This window comes from Rhinolophus hipposideros (genome assembly GCF_964194185.1).
Source record: "Rhinolophus hipposideros genome assembly, chromosome: 6".
In the NCBI taxonomy this organism is placed as follows: Eukaryota; Metazoa; Chordata; class Mammalia; order Chiroptera; family Rhinolophidae; genus Rhinolophus; species Rhinolophus hipposideros.
This window is the reverse complement of record NC_138052.1, coordinates 47333647-47354423: the sequence shown is the minus strand read 5'-3', so window position 1 is coordinate 47354423 and position 20777 is coordinate 47333647. Positions and strand designations below refer to the sequence as shown.

Sequence of the window (20777 nt, the reverse complement as noted above, 5' to 3'; positions counted from 1 at the left end):
AAAAGTCTCCAGAAAATGAAATTAAAGATGTGAAAATATGTGATTCAAATGACAGAGAATTCAAGATTTCAATTCTTAAAAAACTCAATGAGATGCAAGAAAACACAGACAGGCAGTTTAATAAACTCATAAACACAATCAAAGAACAAAATGAACAGTTTACCAAAGAGATTGAAAATTTTAAAAAGAACCAAATAGAATTTCTGGAGATTAAGAACTCAACAAAAGAAATGAAGAATAAAACAGCAAGCTTAGGTAGTAGAGTTGACCAGATGGAGGAAAGAATCAGTGACATCGAAGATAGAAACCTGGAAATGACATGGATGGAAGAAGAAAGAGACTTGAGACTTAAAAGAAATGAAAGAACTCTACAAGAACTTTCTGACTCCATCAGAAAGAGCAATATAAGAATAATGGGAATACAAGCAGGAGAAGAAAGAGAGAAGGGAACAGAGAGTATATTCAAACTAATAGTATATTCAAACTAATAGAATTCCCCAAACTTGTGGGAAGAACTGGATCCTTGATTCCAAGAAGCAAATAGAACACCTAATTACCTCAACCCCAACAGTCCTTCTCCAAGGCATATTGTATTGAAGCTGTCAAAAATCAACGATAAAGAAAGAATCCTCAAAGAAGCCAGGGAAAAGAAGACGGTAACCTACAAAGGAAAGCCCATTAGATTATCATCAGATTTTCCAGCAGAAACTCTACAAGCCAGGAGGGAGTGAAGTGAAATATTCAAACTATTGAAAGAGAGAAATTATGAGCCAAGAATAATATATCCAGCAAAAGTATCCTTTAGATATGAAGGAGGAATAAAGACCTTTCCAGACATACAGATGCTGAGGGAATTTTCTAACACACGACCTGCACTATAAGAAATACTGAAGGAGGCTATTTGACCAGCATAAATAGAGATACTTTGTGACAACCAAAACATAAAAGAGGGGAGAATAAAGGCCTGCACTAGAATATGGGAATGGAGAAAGTAAGCATGCTGAAGAAAATGGAATACTCTAAATATCAAACTTTCTTTTACATAAACTTAACGGTAATCACTCAAAAAAAATCCAGAACTGAAATATATAAAGTAATAAAGGAAGAAACAGAGGGGAAAATCATAGAATACCACCACACAGAAATAATGGACAACAACAAAAAAGCAAAGAAACAATGGAGACACAGTCTCACCAGGAAACCAAAGATAGAAGGATACGAAATCCTCACATATCAATAATCACGCTAAATGTAAATAGACTGAACTCACCAATAAAAAGGCACAGAGTAGCAGATTGGATCAAAAAACTAACCCAACCATATGCTGCCTCCAAGAGACGCATCTCAGCTACAAGGACAAATACACACTCAAAGTGAAAGGGTGGAAATTGACACTCCAAGCAAATGGTACCCAGAGAAAATTAGGTGTAGCCATAATGATATCAGATGAAATAGACTTCAGGGTGAAAAAGTTAACAAGAGACAAAGATGGACATTTCATAATGGTAAAGGGGACTATACAACAAGAAGACATAACAGTCATCAATATTTATGCCCCCAATCAGGGAGCACCGAAATATACCAAACAACTACTAACAGAACTAAAGGGAAAAATTGACCAAAACACAATTATAGTAGGGGACCTAAATACTTCATTGACAGCTATGGATAAATCATCCATACAGAAAATAAATAAAGAAATAGCAGTCCTAAATGACACATTGGATGAAATGGACATAATTGACATATATAGAGCACTTCAGTCTAGAAAATCAGACTATACATTTTTTTCTAGTGTACATGAAACATTCTTAAGGTTAAACCACATATTGGGACAAAAAACTAGCCTCAGCAAATTTAAGAAGATTGAAATCATATTAAGGATATTCTCTGATAACAAGGCTTTGAAATTGGGTATCAATTGCAAAAAGAAAGCAGGAAAAACCACAAATACATGGAGATTAAACAACATACTTTTAAAGAACAACCTGGTTAAAGAAGAAATAAAAGGAGAGATCAAAAGATACATAGAAACAAATGACAATGAAAATACATCCTAACAAAATTTTTGGGATGCAGCAAAAGCAGTTTTAAAAGGGAAATTTATATCATTACAGGCCTATCTCAAGAAACAAAAAAAATGCCATATAAATAATCTCACGTTACAACATAAAGAACTAGAAAAAGAAGAACAAATGAATCCCAAGGTCAGCAGAAGAAAGGAAATAATAAAAATCAGAGCAGAAGTAAATGAAATAGAGAACAAAAATACAATAGAAAAAATTAATGTGATGAAGAGCTGGTTCTTTGAAAAGATTAACAAAATCGACAAACCCTTGGCTAGACTCACTAAGAAAAAAGAGAAAAGACACTAATTAACAAAATCAGAAATGAAAGAGGGGAAGTTATCACAGATGCCACAATGGATCATCCAAGAATATTATGAAGGACTATATGCCACCAAATTTAATAACCTAGAAGAAATGGACAAGTTCTTACAAACATATAGACTTCCTAGGATGAATCACGAAGAATTGGAAAATCTAAATAGACAGATCACCAGAAAGGAAATTGAATCAGTCATCCAAAACCTTCCCAAAAGCAAAAGTCCGGACCAGATGGCTTCACTAGTAAATTCTACCAAACCTTCAAAGAGGATCTAAACTCTTCCAAAAAATTCAAGAACAGACAATACTCCCTAACTCATTTTATGAGGCCACATTACCCTGATACCAAAACCTGATAAGGATAAGACAAAAAAAGAAAACTACAGACCAACAACTCTGATGAATACAGATGCAAAAATCCTAAACAAAATTCTAGCAAATCGAATGCAACAATACATTAAAAAGATTATTCATCATGATAAAGTGGGGTTATCCCGGGGCACAAGTAAGGTTCAACATCTGCAAATCCATCAATGTTATACACCACATAAACAAAATAAAGGACAACTATCATATGATTATATCAATTGATGCAGAAAAAGCATTTGACAAGATACAACATCCATTTATGATTAAAACACTTAATAAAATAGGTATAGAAAGAAAATATCTTAACATAATAAAGGCCATATATGACAAACTCTCAGCTAACATCATAATTAACAGTGAAAAACTGAAGCCCTTTGCTCTACATTCTGGAACATGACAGGGCATTCCCCTATCACCTCTGCTTTTCAACATAGTGTTAGAAGTCCTCGCCAGATCAATCAGGCAAGAGAAAGAAATAAAAGGCATCCAGATTCAGAATGAAGAAGTTAAATTGTCACTCTTTGCAGATGACATGATGTTGTATATAGAAAACCCTAAAGACTCCACCAAAAAGCTATTAGATACAATCAACGAATACAGTACAGTTGCCGACTACAAAATCAATGTACAAAAGTCCATTGCATTCCTATATACTAACAACAAAATCTCAGAAAAAGAAATATAAAAAAGAATTCCTTTTGCAATTGCAGCAAAAAGAATAAAATACCTAGTAATAAACTTAATCAAGGATATGAAGGACCTATATGCCGAAAACTATAAGACATTTTTAAAAGAAATTGAAGAAGACCAAAAGAAATGGAAAGACATTATGTGTTCATGGATTGGAAGAATCAACATAGTTAAAATGGCCATATTACCCAAAGCAATATACAGATTTAATGCAATCCCCATCAAAATCCCAATGGCATTTTTTAAAGAAATAAAACAAAAAATCATCAGATTTGTTTGGAACCACAAAAGACCCCGAATAGCCAAAGCAATCTTAAGGAAACAGAACAATACTGGTGGTATCACACTCCCTGACTTTAGCTTGTACTACAGGGCTACAATAATCAAAACAGCTTGGTATTGGCGGAAAAACAGACACATAGACCAATGGAATAGAATTGAGAACCCAGAAATAAACTCACATCAATATGGACAGATAATTTTTGACAAAGAAGTAAAACACATACAATGGAGAAAAGATAGCCTCTTCAATAAATGGTGCTGGGAGAATTGGATAGCCTCATGCAAAAGAATTAAACTGGACTGCTATCTGTCACCATGTACCAAAATTAATTCAAAATGGATCAAAGACTTAAGCATAAGACCTGAAACAATAAACTGAATAGAGGAAAACATAAGTACTAACTTATAGACCTTGGGTTCAAAGAGCATTTTATGAATTTGACTCCAAAGGCAAGGGAAGTGAAAGCTAAAATAAATGAATGGGACTATATCAAACTTAAAAGCTTCTGCACAGCAAAAGAAACAATCAACAAAACAAAGAGGCAACCAACTGAATGGGAGAAGATTTTTGCAAACAGAGCCTCCGATAAGGGGATAATATCCAAAATATACAAGGAACGCATACAACTCAACAACGAAAAAACAAACAACCCAATTGAAAAATGGGCAGAGGACCTGAAGAGACATTTCTCCAAAGAGGACATACAAATGGCAAATAGACATGTGAAAAAATGCTACACATCACTAATCATCAGAGAGATGCAAATAAAAACCACAATGAGATATCACCTCACCCCAGTCAGAATGGCTATCATCAACAAGACAAATAGTAACAAGTGTTGGAGAGGCTATGGAGAAAAAGGAATCATACACTGCTGGTGGGAATGCAGACTGGTGCAGCCGCTATAGAAAGCAGTGTGGAAGTTCCTTAAAACATTACAAATAGAATTGTCATATGACCCAGCAATCCCTCTTCTGGGTATCCACCCAAAAAATCTGAAAACATTTATCCATAAAGACACGTGTGCTCCAATGTTCACTGCAGCTTTGTTTACGGTGGTCGACATGAAAACAACCAAAACATCCTTTGGTAGATGAATGGATAAAGGAATTGTGGTATAGGGCCAGCCCAGTGGCTCAGGTGATTGGAGCTCTGTGCTCCTAATGCCGAAGGTTACCGGTTGGATTCCCATATGGGCCAGTGGGCTCTCAACCACAAGGTTGTTGGTTCGACTCCTAGACTCCCGCAAGGGATGGTGGGCTTAGCCCCCTGCAGCTAACAATGGCAACTGGACCTGGAGCTGAACTGCGCCCTCCACAACTAAGATTGGAAGGACAACAACTTAACTTGGAAAAAGCCCTGGAAATACACACTGTTCCCCAATAAAGTCCTGTTCCCCTTCCCTAATAAAATGTTTGGAAAAAAATAAAAGAAAGAAAGCATTTTCTTAAAAAAAAAAAAAAGAAGTGGTATATATACACAATGGAATACTATTCGGCCGTAAGAAAAGATGAAATAATACCGTTTGTGACAACATGGATGGATCTTGAGGTTATAATTCTAAGCGAAATAAGTCTGACAGAAAAAGTACAGTACCGTATGATTTCACTGATATGTGGTATATAAAACTAAAAACAATAAAAGAACAAGAGAAACAAATGAAGGAACAAAAACTCGTAGACACAGACAATAGTTTAGGGGTTACCAGAGGGTAAGGAAGGAGTGGGCTCTACAAGAGCGTAAACGGAGTCTAATACATGGTGATGGAAGGAGAACTGACCCTGGGTGGTGAACACATAATGTGAGATATAGATGATGTAATACAGAATGTACACCTGAAACCTATGTAACTTTACTAACAATTGTCACCCCAATAAACTTTTAAAAAACCCAGAAATCTGAATTGTTATATGAAATCTTTTCATTTTTATCTGTTGGAAACTAATTAAAAATTTCAAAAACACCTTGCAGGCCAGGCCAAACGAAATACGTATGTAGACCATATTCTACCCAATGACTGTAGGTGTACTTCTTTCAGCTTATAGAATGAAGCCCCAAATATTTTGTGTAGCTTTTGAGACCTCCTATAACCTGGCTCCCATCTGCTTTATTCCCTGCATCTCACCATTCCCACCCTACCCTGTCATCCCATTGGACATGTTACCCTCCCCAGAGAACCCTTGAACATCCTGCCTCTGGGCTGTGGCCCACTCTATTTCTCCCACCTGGGATGCTCTTCTCTCTGGCTGTAGTCTTTTTCAAGGCCCTGGGGGCGGGGCCATATGGTAAGACCTTGAAGGACCGGTAAAATATGGACAGGTAAAGAAAGAACTGGCAAAAGCATTCTATTCAGAAGGAACAGCATGAACAGATACTCGGAAATGGGAAAACAAAAGACATGTTGAAAGCCATGAAAAGGCTCCAAATATTTTTCAAGAGGCCTCCGGTCCTTGGAATCTGGTCCTATAAAGAGAACGGTGATTGCTGACATTCTTGACATACGCAATCCTTCTAAAAGGGTCCCTTGCATAAGGATCACTGGTGATTTAAGGTTTGTTGAAATAGTTCGGGTAAATATTTATGTACAGCCATAAGCAAATCCACAAGGAAAAATATAACTCAAAACAGGTTTTTCCTTGAAGATCCTTTCAGCTGGTGATAAAGTTTCTGGCTTCAAAAAGGTTTTGAAAATAAATGTGACCAATTAATATTTTTAAAGTCTAGAAACTCTAAGAAATCCCTAACAATCAAGTAAGCTCTGAAAGTTGTCATTTGAGGGTGTGGCAGTGAAATCCTAGCCATATTGGCCAGAGTGAGTCTTGGGCCCAAAGTCAACCTCCGATTTATCCTGAGATAAGAGCCAAGAACACAAGAAAAGAAAATTTGGCTCTCCAGTTAAAGCAGAAAATGAACATTGTTCAAAATGTCTGAAGTGCTAGGATCTTCAATATTTATTTTTGTCTATAGTTCTAGAGCTAAACCAGAGGGGTCTTGACACTTCCTATCAGGTTAGCTTTACAGAAACTTTTTCTTTACTACTATTTCTACTATTATTGCAACTACTTCTAGTAGCACGACAAAGAACAGCTCACCATCATCCTTTATTGAGCATTTATTGTGTCCAAAACTGCGCTAGTTCCATTGCATAGATTAGTGAGATTGTGAGGATGTGCTAATCCTCACAATTATTTCTTTTTGAAGCCTAGGATACTGAAGTTCAGAAAGATGAAGAAATTTGCCCAAAGTCTCCTAGCTTGTAAGTGAACTAAGATTCAAACCCAGGTCTGTCACCAAATCCCATCACATCTGCTTTCTACCTGAAGGAGATTACACATAGATTATCTACTGTATCAGAAGCACTTTTGAAAGAAGGCCACTACCCCCCTGTGGCTCCCACACTTGCTGCCTTCTTCTCTCTGGCTCCATCCAGGTAGTGCAGTAACTTGGCCACAGTGGTAGGAAATTTGCTGGAGGGAACTAGCTTCCTGCGGGAGTGAAATGAAGGCGGGAGGCAAAATTAGCATGAGAACTAAAGGGTGGGGAGAGGAAACTCCTCCTGATACTGATATGGAAAGAAAAGTTTTGTTAAATCTGCTTAGCACTGCCACAGATTTCTGCAGTGACCCCCCAGGCAGAGTATTTTTCAAGATATGTGGCAATATGTACTTCACAGCCCACATGAAAATCTGGCCCACAGTTGGCCCTGATGGAGAGGCTGTTTCTCTGGCTCATCAATTCTGAGGTCAGCCCAATTGGCTTCAAGCCTCAGAGCCGCAAGGATGACACACGGGAGAAATATGTGCTCGTTTTCCCCTCTTGCGAGATGCCAGCTCCCCTTGAGCTGTCTGAGTCACGAAGGTCCCCATCTCGCAAAGTCTGAATCCTCATTGAAGTGGCCCACAATGAAGCAGCGTCTCTGGGGGTGTGTTACAAGCTGCCAGGTAAAACATCTGCACTGGCATTATCAATCTCCTACCTCCCTCAGAGGGGCTTCTTTTTACAGGACAAGGGCTAGTGTGCTAACAAATGTCAAATAAAAGCCTTGCTAGAGCTTTGCCATATGCAGGCCAAATTAAAGGGCGTAATCCTCACTATTGTACTTATTAGCATTAAAATGGAGGATTACCATCATGGGAACAAAGCCCCTGCAACATAAAAGAGTATTTCCATTCTGTCATTCACTGTACAGGCCCACATCGGAAGCCCAGCAGAGAAGCTCCACACCAAACACCGACTTCTTTCAACTTGAGGTTTCCTTCTTCCCAGCCAAGTTAACCTCACCCCACCATGCACAGATGGGAGCACCTCTCCCAGGAGGTCACAGGCTTTCTCCCAAGATTCGATGCTGGAATTTTCTCCACCAATCACAGGGTGACCGTTTTATGCCAATCAGGGTTGATTCTTTAGCTGGTTATGATTTTAGATTTGCTGCAATGACAGTTATAGAGAACACAGAGAAAACAGAAAAAGCTCTGGGTTAAGAATTTGGAGCCTAGAACCTAGAGAAGTATTAGAATGTACTGGTTAAAAGCCTGAGCTCTGGAGTCAGAAGGCCTGTCTCTTTAAGTAACACTAGTAAGTTATTTGTAATCTCTAAATATCAGAAATTATGAAATGTGTACCTTTCCTATAGAGGTGTTATGAGGATTAAATAGAAAAATGCATGTAAAACACTTAGCATAGGGCCCAGGACGTTGTTAATGAATAGCAAATGTTAGTTATTATTGTTGAAGACAGAAGATCAGGATTCAAACCCTAGACCTGCCATTTATTTTCTTTGTGACCTTGGGTGACACCCAGACTAGCTGATTGGGGGCAGAAGTAGGTAAATCTGATACCTCCAACCCAGCATTGGACTCTAGGCCAGCCTTCCCCATGTACAGTTTACTTATGGTAACATGGAGTTGGTAACACTACCCCAAAAGCTGGTGTGAGAATTACGTGAGATAATTGTGGGAAAAGACCTGGCATCGCAATAAATGTTGGCTGAATCTGAATGATGACCTCCACGTTTCACTGTCGTTCTTATTCTCAGCAATATTTCTTGTCATGTCTGGGCCTTATGAACATTTCCTTCTGATTTTGCCTTCCCTTCATCTTTCACCAGGACCTATCTGCTCCATCACTAACCATTCATGACTCTCCTGGCACACTTTGTTGGTTGCTTCCCCAACCCCTTTATTCTTTGCTTTCAGAAGCTGAAAACTTCCTGCAGAAGCTGAAAACACCCGTGCTCATTTTCCCAGACTCTCTTGCAGCTCCCCTGCAGAGCCACCTCTGAAAATTCTGGCCAATGAGATGTGAGGGGAGTATCCTGGCGACTTGTGGCAAAGTTTTCCCTCATGACACAGAGAGACACTTCTGAGGAGTGCCCCCTTTCCATTCACCTCTTCTTTCCTGCTTTGGATATTGCCATGTGAAGAAGTGATACTTAGTCCTGCTTCAGCCACATGTTGAGATAGCAGAACAAAGAGATAGAAGGAACCTGTGTCCTTGATGACATCCCTGAGTGGCTGATTCAGCACCGGAACTTATGTATTGGGATCATACAGGAGGTGAGTCTGGAGGATAAATAGGAGCAAGATAGGGAGAAGCTTGATATAGCAACTGAGAAGTCAGAACCTCTCTTAGCAAGACTGTCTTGGTAAAGAAAGCAGTGGGTTTATTTACATTCAGACACAATCTCATTATTTTGTCTTACACTTTGAGTAGTACTATTGTAAATGGGCTATGAAGGTTCAAGAACTGTTAAAGAGAATTAAGGTCTTCATGGAGGAAAGGGATATAACAATATATCTTGACAAAATAGGTAAGAGTTGAACAGAAAAGAATGGGCAGAGAGAACAGAGGTAAGTACATTGGTAGAACAATATAAAGTCTGACTCCAGGTAGCCCAAGGGTGCATATAGAGTCATACAGGAGGTGAGTCTGGAGGATAAATTGGAGCTTGATATAGCAGACTGAGAAGTCAGAACCTCTTTTGTCTAAAATCGGAAACCATTAAAGTTCTTTGAAAAGTGAGAATGCGCTTAGGACAATTGATCAGGTGTCAGAAATAAAAGCTGGTCTGTAAAGAGGAGGGAGAGAGAGAGAGAGAGAGAGAGAGAGAGAGAGAGAGAGAGAGAGAGAGACAAAGACAGAGAGAGAGACAGAGAGGAGAGACAGAGAGACAGAGAGGGAGAGACAGAGAGAGAGAGAGGAGAGATGATGGCAGGCCTGGACCAGGGAAGACTGCTAGGATTGAGGGTGGGGTTAAGTGAGAGGTAGGGATCAAAAACGACTGCAAGATTTGAAGGCCAGGTGACAAAAATGTTTGTGCCCCTCACAGAAGTGGCAAGGTCAGGTGGAGGAGGTGATTTGGTGGGGACTTTTCTGTTGAGGCCCTGGTATGCAAATAAGACATACATGGCCAACAAGAATTAGGCATAAAAGTGTAAAGATCTGAGAATCATGCTCACACAGCTGAGAGCTGATACCAGAATACAGCAGTGAGAGAGGATATCATCTAGGTGAAAAGCAGAGAAAGAAGAGAGTCAGGGAGTGCATTTCAATGGTGGATGGAAGAGAAGGAGGATGGAGACTGGGGACATCTTGGAGGAAGAATCTGAAGACTGCAGTACCACAGACACTCATAGAAGATGCTGTTCAAGGAAAGCATGGCCTTAAACTGAATGTTGCAGAGTCTGATGAAAACGAAGTTCTAGTGACTTGGAATTGAGCTTCCCAAGGAAAATTTTAGGGATGTGGTGAGGGCACAGATCAGATTTCAGCATTGGGGAGAGAGTGGTTGGTGAGGGAATGAGACAACTGACCTGGATATCAGTCTGAGAAAGTTTGATAGTAAAAGTAAGAAGAGAGAGGGAGAGAGCCAAGAGCCGGCTTTTGTTAGAATGGGAGAGGTGTAAGCCAAAGGGAGAGAGGTAGCAAAGAAACATGTGAAAGCAAGGGGTGGGCTAACTGATGGTGGCAGGGCCTGGAGGGCAGAAAATGGCAGAGGGGTTAGCCTGTGCAAGGAAGAGGACCAGTGGTCTTTCGAGATGGAAGCAAAGGAAAAAAGGCAGCTGAATATAAGGAGAGAGTCTAAGATGGAGGGAAGGGAAATGGAAGTTGCTCACAGAACTGTTCTGATATTTTGAGTAAAGTTAGTCATCAGCTGAGGTTGAGGTGAGTCAGGCTGGGGCTGGAGCCATTTACCAAACTGGCTCACTCACTTGCCCAAGGTCAAACAGCTGACAAACGTTAGAACGAGGACTAGAACCAAGTTCAGGGGTATTTCTGCTGCAACAGAAAATCTAAACTTTGTTATTCTAATATGAGATGTTAGGCCCATCATATGTGTTCAAATATCTTTAAATGAGCTATTCTGGTTATTTAGGAACGTAGTCTACTTTAAAAGGAGTCCAGCAAGAATTTGAGACCACGAGAGAAGTACTGAGAATTAAATCTGTCAGGTCTCAAAAATATTGATTCAGAAGTCTCAAAAAATTAATAATTATTTTTTAAAATTACAAAATCAAGACCAATTCTTTTTCCAAGTGAAAAGATAAAAGAATCTTTCTAATGGCCTGTTTCTTTCTCCAAATTCTAGAGTAAACTTTTAATGAGAGTCCCCATAAACAATTCCCTTTACCATGGTCCACTCCTTCCTGTAGTTGTCTCCTCCTCCTCCTGGTGACATGTGTGATGGGGCCTGGAAACCTTTTCTGAGACAAGGTGGGTTACGAAGGCTTCCCTGAAAAACAGGAAGCCTCTGAATTCCTTGAGTCTCCAGTACTTGGTGTCACAGCGTGGCCTGGCCCTACTTAAAGTGGCCTGAGCTTATTTAGCCAGGGTCATTGTCCTCTGCAGACCTGAGAAGTTCAGAAGTACATTGAAAATAGTGCACTATTGCCCTGGGCAAGCTCTGCTCTACTCATTTTGAATTCTATTTAACTAAATAGGAAATGATACTCCCTTATTGCTTTAGCTTAAACCAGAGATTTTTCAACTTTGGGACTACTTTCATTTTTGGTTAGCCAATTCTTTGTTGTGGGGGGCTGTCCTGTGTATTGTAAGATGTGTAGCAGTATACCTGGCTTCTATCCACTGGATTCCATTAAGTACTTGTTTGTTAATGGATTCCATTAAGTACTTGTTTGTCACAACTCCCCCTAAAGTTGTGACAACCAAAAATGTCTCCAAGACATTGCCAAAATCTCAGGGGAGTGGGGCAAAACTGCCCTCAGTTGAGAACCACTGCTTTGACCTAATGAAGTCAAGTACAGGTTTAGCCATGAAGAGAACCCAAAAGGCAGTTCAGATTGCCCTATAGAATAAAGACTTTTCTCCACAGAATAACTGATTAGACGAGTAAAGAGTTAAGAGGAGCAGGCCTGTGGGCTAACACGAAGGAGCTAAATATTAACTTCTTGGCTCTGACTCCCCTGGCTAGCACTGCACCTGCAAGCTGACAAGCACCTTACATCCATCATAGGTAGGAAGAGACCAGTTTCCAATCAAAACGGTAACCCCCTGCAAGCTGACATCCATCATAGATGGGAATAGGACACTTCCCAGGAGAAGACAATTGTAATGGCAGCCCCCCACACCCCGCAATCTGACAAGCACCCTACATCATGTATGGAAAAATATAAAACCCTAGCACTCCTTCTCATTGGCACAACTGTCTCCATCAGGCTCTGCCCTGGCACAACTCCGTTTGCCAGTAACTTTTAAGATCTTCTACAGCTCTTTCTATCAAACTGCCCTGGCAAAACTCCTTTTGATAGTTCCAAAAAAAACTCTCTCTCTCTTTTTGCCTTTCAAAAATCTTTTCTTACCCTTGTAGAGTCTCGTGAATGCTTTCATGTTCTGCAAATGACCAGGGGTTAATTCTACACCAATACAGTGATGACCTCTGACATGGGAGAATCTGATGGGAAACACTTTTGGTTCCATTCTCTCCAACTCACCAAAAGCCCCCGAGTTTGAGGCTGGAAAATCTTATAGATAAGACTCACCGATTTTCCTCAGAGACAGAAGGAGAGTTGCTTGAAGTCTTTGCATGGCCACTGTTGGATTCTGCTTGTGGACTGTTTTTATGATCCACAGAGCCCTTCAGAACTGAGAGAAAACAAACAAGTACTTAGAGACTTAAGCATACATTCAGAAATAGGCAGGGTTCAATATATTGTCACGGTGTCTGCAGCCCCTCTCTCCCTGCCCTCATGTTGTTCCCTGACTTTCTGCAGCCTTTATTTAGGACACATCATCCAAACTAACCTGTTCTGTGATGGCAGTCCTCGCTCAGTGCAAGGTCCCAGCCAGGAAATGGATAAAAGAACTCATGCTTATAGAAAACCAAGTTCTCTCTCTCTGGCAACAGTGGACAGAGATTAGAGGACCCCACATGAGGGAAATGCAGTAGCTGGAACAGGCCTGTGCTAGACGGAGTTAGTAGACCAGCTTCCAGTTCTGGCTGGGCTGAGCAGGGCCACCTGCTGACGAAGACAGTAGGTCAAGGAATGAACTGGCACCATGTGGGCAGGATTAACTGTAAATAGGGAACCATTCCAGGAGAAACCCATTTCCACACTATGATTGAGGACAGTTTACTGATGAGTTTCTCAAGGGTGGGGGGGTTGGGGTGACAAGTACAATTCCTCATCCCTGAGACCCTGGCAGCCATGACTAATCAATCATGACCCTCTTCCACTGAATTTTAATTCACCTTCAAGCTCCTTTTTAACACAACTCTTCATATCAGTGATTCTCAAAGTGTGGACCCTGCATCACCGGACTTACTGAGAATACACATATGAAGCATCAACATCACCTAAAAACTTGTTAAAAATGCAAATCCTTGGGCTCCACCCCAGATCTAGTGAATCAGAAAGTACAGGGGAGGGGGCTGGAAATCTGTGTTTTTAACAAGATGATGACCAGGATCCAAGTGGAAGCTTCAGAGACATTGCTCCAAATATGTGATTCTTAACCCTGCTGTTCATTAGAATCTCCCAACAAGATTCAACATGTGCCTGAACTCAGCTCCCAGAGATTCTGAAACTGACCTAGCTTGGGGCTGGCATCAATTTTTAAAAGTTTCCCCAAATAATATTTATGTGTAGCCAGGGCTGAGAACCACAGGTCTACATAGTCATGACCAATTAGTTGGCGTAGGAAAGAGACTCAGCCCCTACTTGCTATCCTTATTTTCGATTATCTAGAAACATCCAAACAAAGATATAACCAATGAAGATAATCTATAAATTTGCCAGTTATGATATACATATTGGTGGAAGTTGCATAAAATTCAAAAAGTTGATGTTATATTGATAGAACATATATAACATGACAAAGATAAGAGTGCCGAAAAAGAAATATGGAAATCAGTTGTTTTTATGTTGTCTATTCTAGGAAGAGTGTACTCTCATTCCATAATATTAGGTTGGTTCCTTAGACATAAATATCTCTTATGGGGAAGAAATGTAACTTATTGAGCTATCAGTGGTAGATAAAACCATCCATGTTGTTGTTCTTATTGCTATAAACACTAAAAGGATAAAGAGAAACAAATGTAAATGTATCATTATTACATTTCTATTATTATACGAAAAACATATGACCAAACAGTAAAACAATGTCAAAAGAAGGGGGGGAAAAGCAGAAATCAAGAAAAACAGTTGTAGCTTTTTAGAATTTCATTAACTGGTTCCCTCTCCTCCCCTCCCTGCTTTCTCCTAATTGATGAACTCCGGTTAGAGGACCAGGCAGGCAGCTTTCCTCCCTCTTGCGGATTCTAAAACATTGTTTGGCCCAAACTCACTTGTAATACTGTGATAAGTGACATAAAAACAAGAATCGACATAAAAAGAAAAAAGAGAAGTCCACATTGGGAAACAAATATCTTTGTTTCCTTATTGAGGAGGAAAAGTGACACAAATAATTTTTAATCTTGTTCTCTGGCTCAATTCAGCAGCACCAAGACCTACCACTCGCTGATCCAAGCCCAAGTGGTAACTCATGGAAAGGCAAGAGTGCTTTAGTGTGCGCCTATTTGGGATCCACGGTATAAAACGGAGAGGGAAAAGCACAAGCAAAGCTAGGAAAGACCCCAAGTCCCTTTTGGTTTGGGATTCACCTGCTGCATCCACCAGAAAGAGAGGGGGCATCAACACCTTTACTTGGAGCTTAGCAAATGCCCCCAGTTACTTTGCCTGGGTTTCTAATAAAAATCCATAGAATTTCTGTTCGTGTAATCGAAGGGAAAACTTCTTCCATGTTTCTTATTCATTTACACTTCAGTCATCAAAATATTGATTTTTAAGAGTTATTTGAAGTATAAAAACCAAACAGAAACTTACAGAATATTCTTAATAAAGCTTAGAGGAAATCTGTTCCTCCACCTCCCAGCTTTGTGTGAAGAGCAGAGAGAAGGATTTGGCTCAGAGTAAAGAGAGAAACTTAAATGAAAAGGAAGTAATCTTTATATGGCACAACTGAAACTAACATAATGTCATATGTCAATTATGGCCTCAATTTTAAAAGGTTAAACATAAATAAGTAAAAATTAAGGAGGTTATCAAACCATTGGGTTCAAAGCAAAATCCGAAATTATCAAATAGTTTGAAGTTATGTATTGGTGACAGTTGGCACCTGGTATCTCTCCAAAAAATTAACTGTTAAACAATGAGACTAGAGAAATGTAGATATGGGAAAAACCAGAAAAGTCAAACAGGTTGGCCCATTCTAAATGAATAGATCAGGTTAAAGGAATTAGACCAGTGACATGGCTGAAAAAATTAAATGATGAGCTGAAATAGCAGAAACATTCACAAAACACTAAACTTGAAGTATGTGTAGGTGTGACAATAGAGGCTTCTCCTGACACAGTTCTCCTTTCTTCAGGGAAATGTCCCTAAGTGTTCTGGTTTAATGAAATAAATACTGGGAGGGACTTCTATGGAGGAGATGAAGCCTTCCAAAGTTGGACTGAGTTCTATGAACCATTCATATTCCCCAGGAAAGTTAAGCCAATTCTTCACTGGACTATTTTGAAATAAGATGAAAAAGTATTTGACTATCAAGAGAAGAGAAAATGAAAGAAAACAAGATAGCCGGTATTGCAAACTCAAACATCACTGAGGCCACCCGGGTAACATAAATGTGTGTGGTGTCAGGCAGAATGCTGGCATTTGTGGTGAACCAAGAGTGGACACCCTATCTAAAAACATTTGGGTTCAAAGTTTTTTCAAAAACTCTGTGTCTGGCCAAACAAAATACATCTGCGTGCTGATGACAACAGGAGGACCTGTTATTTGTGGCTTCTGCGAGAGAAAAAGGGTCTAGATGGTAGGTCAGTAACAGCTAGACATCCTTCTTTGGAAAGTGAAAGATGTCTCATTGTCTCCCTCCTCAGGTCTCCTCAGGTTCCAGAAACTGTTGCTTTCTGGGCTCCTTCTTCTCTTTGTCTCCCACTTCCTAACCTCCTTGGCCCCAGGGAAAGCTCTAGTTCTGTATTTCCTTGAAACATAGGATGGATGACAGATTACAAAAGAGCTGGAAATGCCCAGAGCCTCCTTGCTAGGCCTGGCTGATAAATTGTAGCTGCAACTCTACTGTTGAATCCAGGGCAACTCATCCTAATATTCTAATATATTTTTAAATGTTTGAAAACCACTGATTCTCTCATTTTACAATTATGTTATTTATTGATACCCCAGTTTTTAATTTCTTGTCCACAATGTCCTTCCCCCATGAATGTTTGCAATTGGTCTGGGCTTTATGTACAATTTCTGTACATAAAGCTCAGACTGATCATAGAAAGATCTGCCTGAAAAGTTAAACTTTCATAAGTCTTAAGGTAAATCAGGCAGAAACATGTCAGTGTCTGCTCTAAGAGGGCGGGTTGAAGGGAAGCTGTCGGTAAGAGAGCTGCAATGAGACCAGTTTCCCCAGTGAACGAGAACATGGACAGAGGAGGCAGTCACAGAGCAGCTAGCTTATCTCTGTCTACTCCCTCCCCTTCTGTGAAATCACTTTTCAGGGTCCCCTGCAAGGCTGCCCCTGAAGTTAATCAGCTGTCATCTATAGAAAAAAAAAAAGTGGCAGCGAGAAGGTCCATATCAGGTGATCATTTCCAATTCTGGAACCTTCTCTGGAATATCCCCGCATACAGGACACCCATCTCCAACCTTGAATGACCTCACCTTTGTGGTCACCAGGCTCACTGCATTCTTGACCATGGACACTTCTCCTGGTGGCCCCTGTGACAAGAAGGTGTGGATCATGGCTTTGGTCTGAAGGGCGCCCTGTGCAATGAAACAAAGGAGAAACTTCTTAAGGTTATGCTCCCACACCTAGATAAGTGACCAAACTGAATGATAAAACTTGGCTAGGAAACCCACATTTGTCTTATGGTTTGAGGTTCTGAGATGATGAATCTCAACAGATTTGGTGCTGACTTTTAAGATTTAATACAGTATGGTTGGAAAGGGCAAAATGGTAAGGAACAAGAAAATTAAAAACTGTCCTGGCTGGATTCCCTCCTAGAGTGGTGATGTGGAGTAATTTGGGGAACCTGTCTCATGTTCTCATTAGTCAAATAGGGAGCTGGGTGACAAAGAGAGGTCATGAGTGCACCAGGCCAGGGCTCCTGGCTTTCCTGCTGCCTTTCCAGTTGTTGCCACCAGGGAAATATAAAGAGCAGCAACGTCTTCTCCTTCCCTCCGTACATCTGGCCCTCAGGCACTCCTTGCTCTTCCTTTCCTCTTATAGCCCTGTTCACTGACTGTTGTGGGTTGACAACCAATTACGCTGCCACAGAAAAGACAGGCCACACCTTATACTCAGGTGAGAAATATCAGAACTGTAGCTTTTCATCATCCAGTCAGGTTGGTTCATGTGGATAAACACCTAAATATTTCTCTACCCAAACAGCTGATGGCTGGAGTGGAAAAATACCAAAGGGTTTATTCCAGCTGTTACGTCTTTTCTTCCATTCTCTGAAGGAAAGTTGACCATGAAGGTCAAGTTGGGTTGAAGATGTTCCAATATCTCAGACTACCTCAGGTATCTGGAAAGGTCAGATTCTGTGCACTTGGGTCTCTTGGCTTTAGAAGAAACCATACTGGCAGTCAGGCCCCACTCCCCACAGAAGAGATAGTCTTCTGCCCTGAGGCAGTCATCCCTTTTCTCCCTGACCTGTGATCTAGATCTTGTTCTCTCTCATCCTGCACCTTCCTTCTGACTCTTGCTGTTCCCCATTCTGCCAGCAGTACTTCTAGTGGTACCATATTGGAATATTTGGGATCTCTGACCTTTCTCCCTTTTTATTTCCTTGGATGACATTTTTTTTTCCATCCTGTCCCTCACCCTCCTTCTGGGTGATTCCCCTACCTCAGGCATCACCTTTCTACACCTAGCCTGGTGGCACCGTGTCTTTCCAATCTTTTAAGGAGGCCCAGTAAACATTCCTATATTAAGTAATGCCAGCTGCTTCAGACTACTCTTCAAGAGGCACTGTCTCTAACCTCATGGAGCTTGCATTCTAACATGGACAGTGAGACGAAAAAGAGATAACAGATGTGAAAGTACCCTGAAATTTTTACGGTGGTAAACTGGGTAGACTAGTGTTCCCTCATAATTCATGTCTATCTGGAACCTCAGAATATGACATGACTTGGAAATAGAGTCTTTGCAGATATAATTCATTTAAGATGAGGTCATACTGGATTAAGGTTGCATTAGTTAAGTAGGGAGCTGGATGGCAATTACAAATAGAGCTGTGTTAAACATCTGTATGCAGGATTTTGTGTGAACATAAGTTTTCAACTCCTTCAGGTAAATACTAAGAAGTGCAATGATTAGTGTCCTTATAAGAAGTCCATGTGAAGACACAGGGAGATAAAGGGAGAATGCATGCAACAAAAGAAGCTGAGACTGGAGCAGAGTGATGGGTCTCCAAGCTGAGGAATGCCAAGCATTGCAGAAAACCACCAGGAGCTAAGAGAGAGGTATGGAAAGAATTCTCTCTCAGAGCCTCCAGTAAAAACCAACCTTACTGACACCTTGATTTTGGAATTCTAGCCTCCTGAACTGTGAGAGAATACATTTCTGTTGTTTTAAGCTACCAAGTTTGGGGTAATTTGTTATGGTAGCCCCAAGAAACTAATATGAGAAAGGGGAACTAAAAGATACTAAGGACTGAAATAGAAGAGAAGAAAAAGATCAGATGCATTTAACTTGATTTTGTGGATGAGGTAAGGTGAGGGGAAGAAGAATTAGGACCAGGACTAGGGAAATGTCTATTAATTTTATCTGAGAAACAGAATGTATGGATTATTGGTTTCCAACCTTTTTCCTAAGCCTTTTTAAGAAGTTAACTCATTCAGTCCTCATAGTAACTCTAAAAGGTAAAGACCACTATTATTCCCATTTTATAGCTGAGGAAACTGAGGCCCAGGGAGGTTAGATGACTTGCCTAGGAGTCACACATAGCTGGAGAATGGCAGAACCATGGTTCAAACCCAAGCAGTTTTGCCCTAACCGTCTGAATCCCTATATAATACATGGTGCAGCCCCATTTATTAAAACATTAAGAAATCATTAACCCCTCTTCTCTTTTTTCCTTTATAAGTGGAAGTAAAACTTTAGAACTTTATTTCTTACACATGTCTGGGCTCCTAAGGGTTCCACAGATCAGCTGCTACAGAAGGGGGTCCTGGCCTGGACTGACATTTGATGACCCACCAGAAGACAGACCCAGGCATTGTTTCCAGCAGGGACGCTGTCTGGGTAGATTTCTTGGTTAGTGATCTAGGCTGGGTAAGCTTCCCTGCCCTCATAATGGACCTGGCAAAGGGTGCCCACTGTACCTGGCAGAGAAGGCGCATACAGATGAGGCACAAAAGCCCAGCCTTACCCTCCTAACTGCTGCTGGTCGATTGCACAAGGAGCCAGTGTGGTTTCTGGCTGGAGTGACAGCTGGTCAGCAGCCACCTTATCAGAACATAAAGAGGCCAACTTGTGGGAGGTCCGACTGGCAAATGCCACTAAAAGCAGCATCAAAAAGTAACATTTTTTTTCTTAAAACACAGAATCTCATGGCCGTATTTTTTTCTCTACAGCTGCATCAGAAATCCTGGCCTCTACACAAAATAAATCTAGTAATTTCATGTCTACGAGAGCATTTTTTCCACTTTGATTCTCTAGGACTTAATTCCAGTCGTTATCCCAGTCAAACTTCGACTGAGTTCAAAGAAAGTCTGGCCTGGTAATTGCTTTCTCTAACCTGGGAGCTCAGGAGGCAGGTTTTCCCTTATCCTAGAAATCAGTTTCTTGCCTGCCATGGAACGTCACCGTCTGGGGAATCCCCCATCCCTTCATGCATCTGAGCATCACTGCTCTCATCTCTTCTGACTCCCATCAGCCTCAGATGGGATTTATTTCTTATAATTTATGCCCTGCCTGCTTCCAAAAAGGATTGGGAGGTAGCTTCACAGATCATTTGCTTCTTGTTGCTCTGTTTGTTGGCCCTGGCTTGTACTCCTTTCAAGGCGGTGGCATGTGTGCTGGTCCTGGTTCAATTTGTGACAGTTCCCCATCCCCCTTTAAAGAAAAAAGACTTAAGCTTTTTGGAGCAGTGCGAGGTTCACAATGAAAATTGAGGGGGAGGTACAGAGATTTCCTATATATCTCCTGTCCCCACATGCACAGACTCCCCCACTGTCACCATCCCCAACCAGAGTGGTACCTTTGTCACAACTGATGAACCTACACTGACATATCATTATCACCCAGAATCCACAGTCTGCATTACAGTTCACTCTTGGTTTTGTACATTCCATGGGTTTGGACAAATGTATAATAATATATATCCATCATTATAATATCACACAGAGTGTTTTCACTGCCCTAAATATCCTCTGTGCTCTGCCTATTCATCATTCCCTTTCCTCTAACCCCTGGCAACCACTGACTTTCACTGTCTCCGTAGTTTTGTCTTTTCCAGGATATCATACCGTTTGAATCATATAGTATGTAGCCGTTTCAGATTGGCTACTTTCACT

General features: G+C 40.6%; 1 protein-coding gene across 1 annotated transcript in view; it reads right to left on the bottom strand.

Moving 5' to 3' along the window:
* MYO3B (myosin IIIB) overlaps window positions 1–20777 on the bottom strand; it is a gene marked incomplete at its 5' end in the record, with an annotated part of 233873 nt that overhangs the window by 98466 nt on the left and 114630 nt on the right. The window contains 2 exons of the mRNA XM_081050760.1: window positions 12729–12831; window positions 16917–17018. Of these exons, the coding sequence (XP_080906886.1) occupies window positions 12729–12831; window positions 16917–17018 (205 nt within the window). The remainder of the gene's footprint in view (window positions 1–12728; window positions 12832–16916; window positions 17019–20777) is intronic.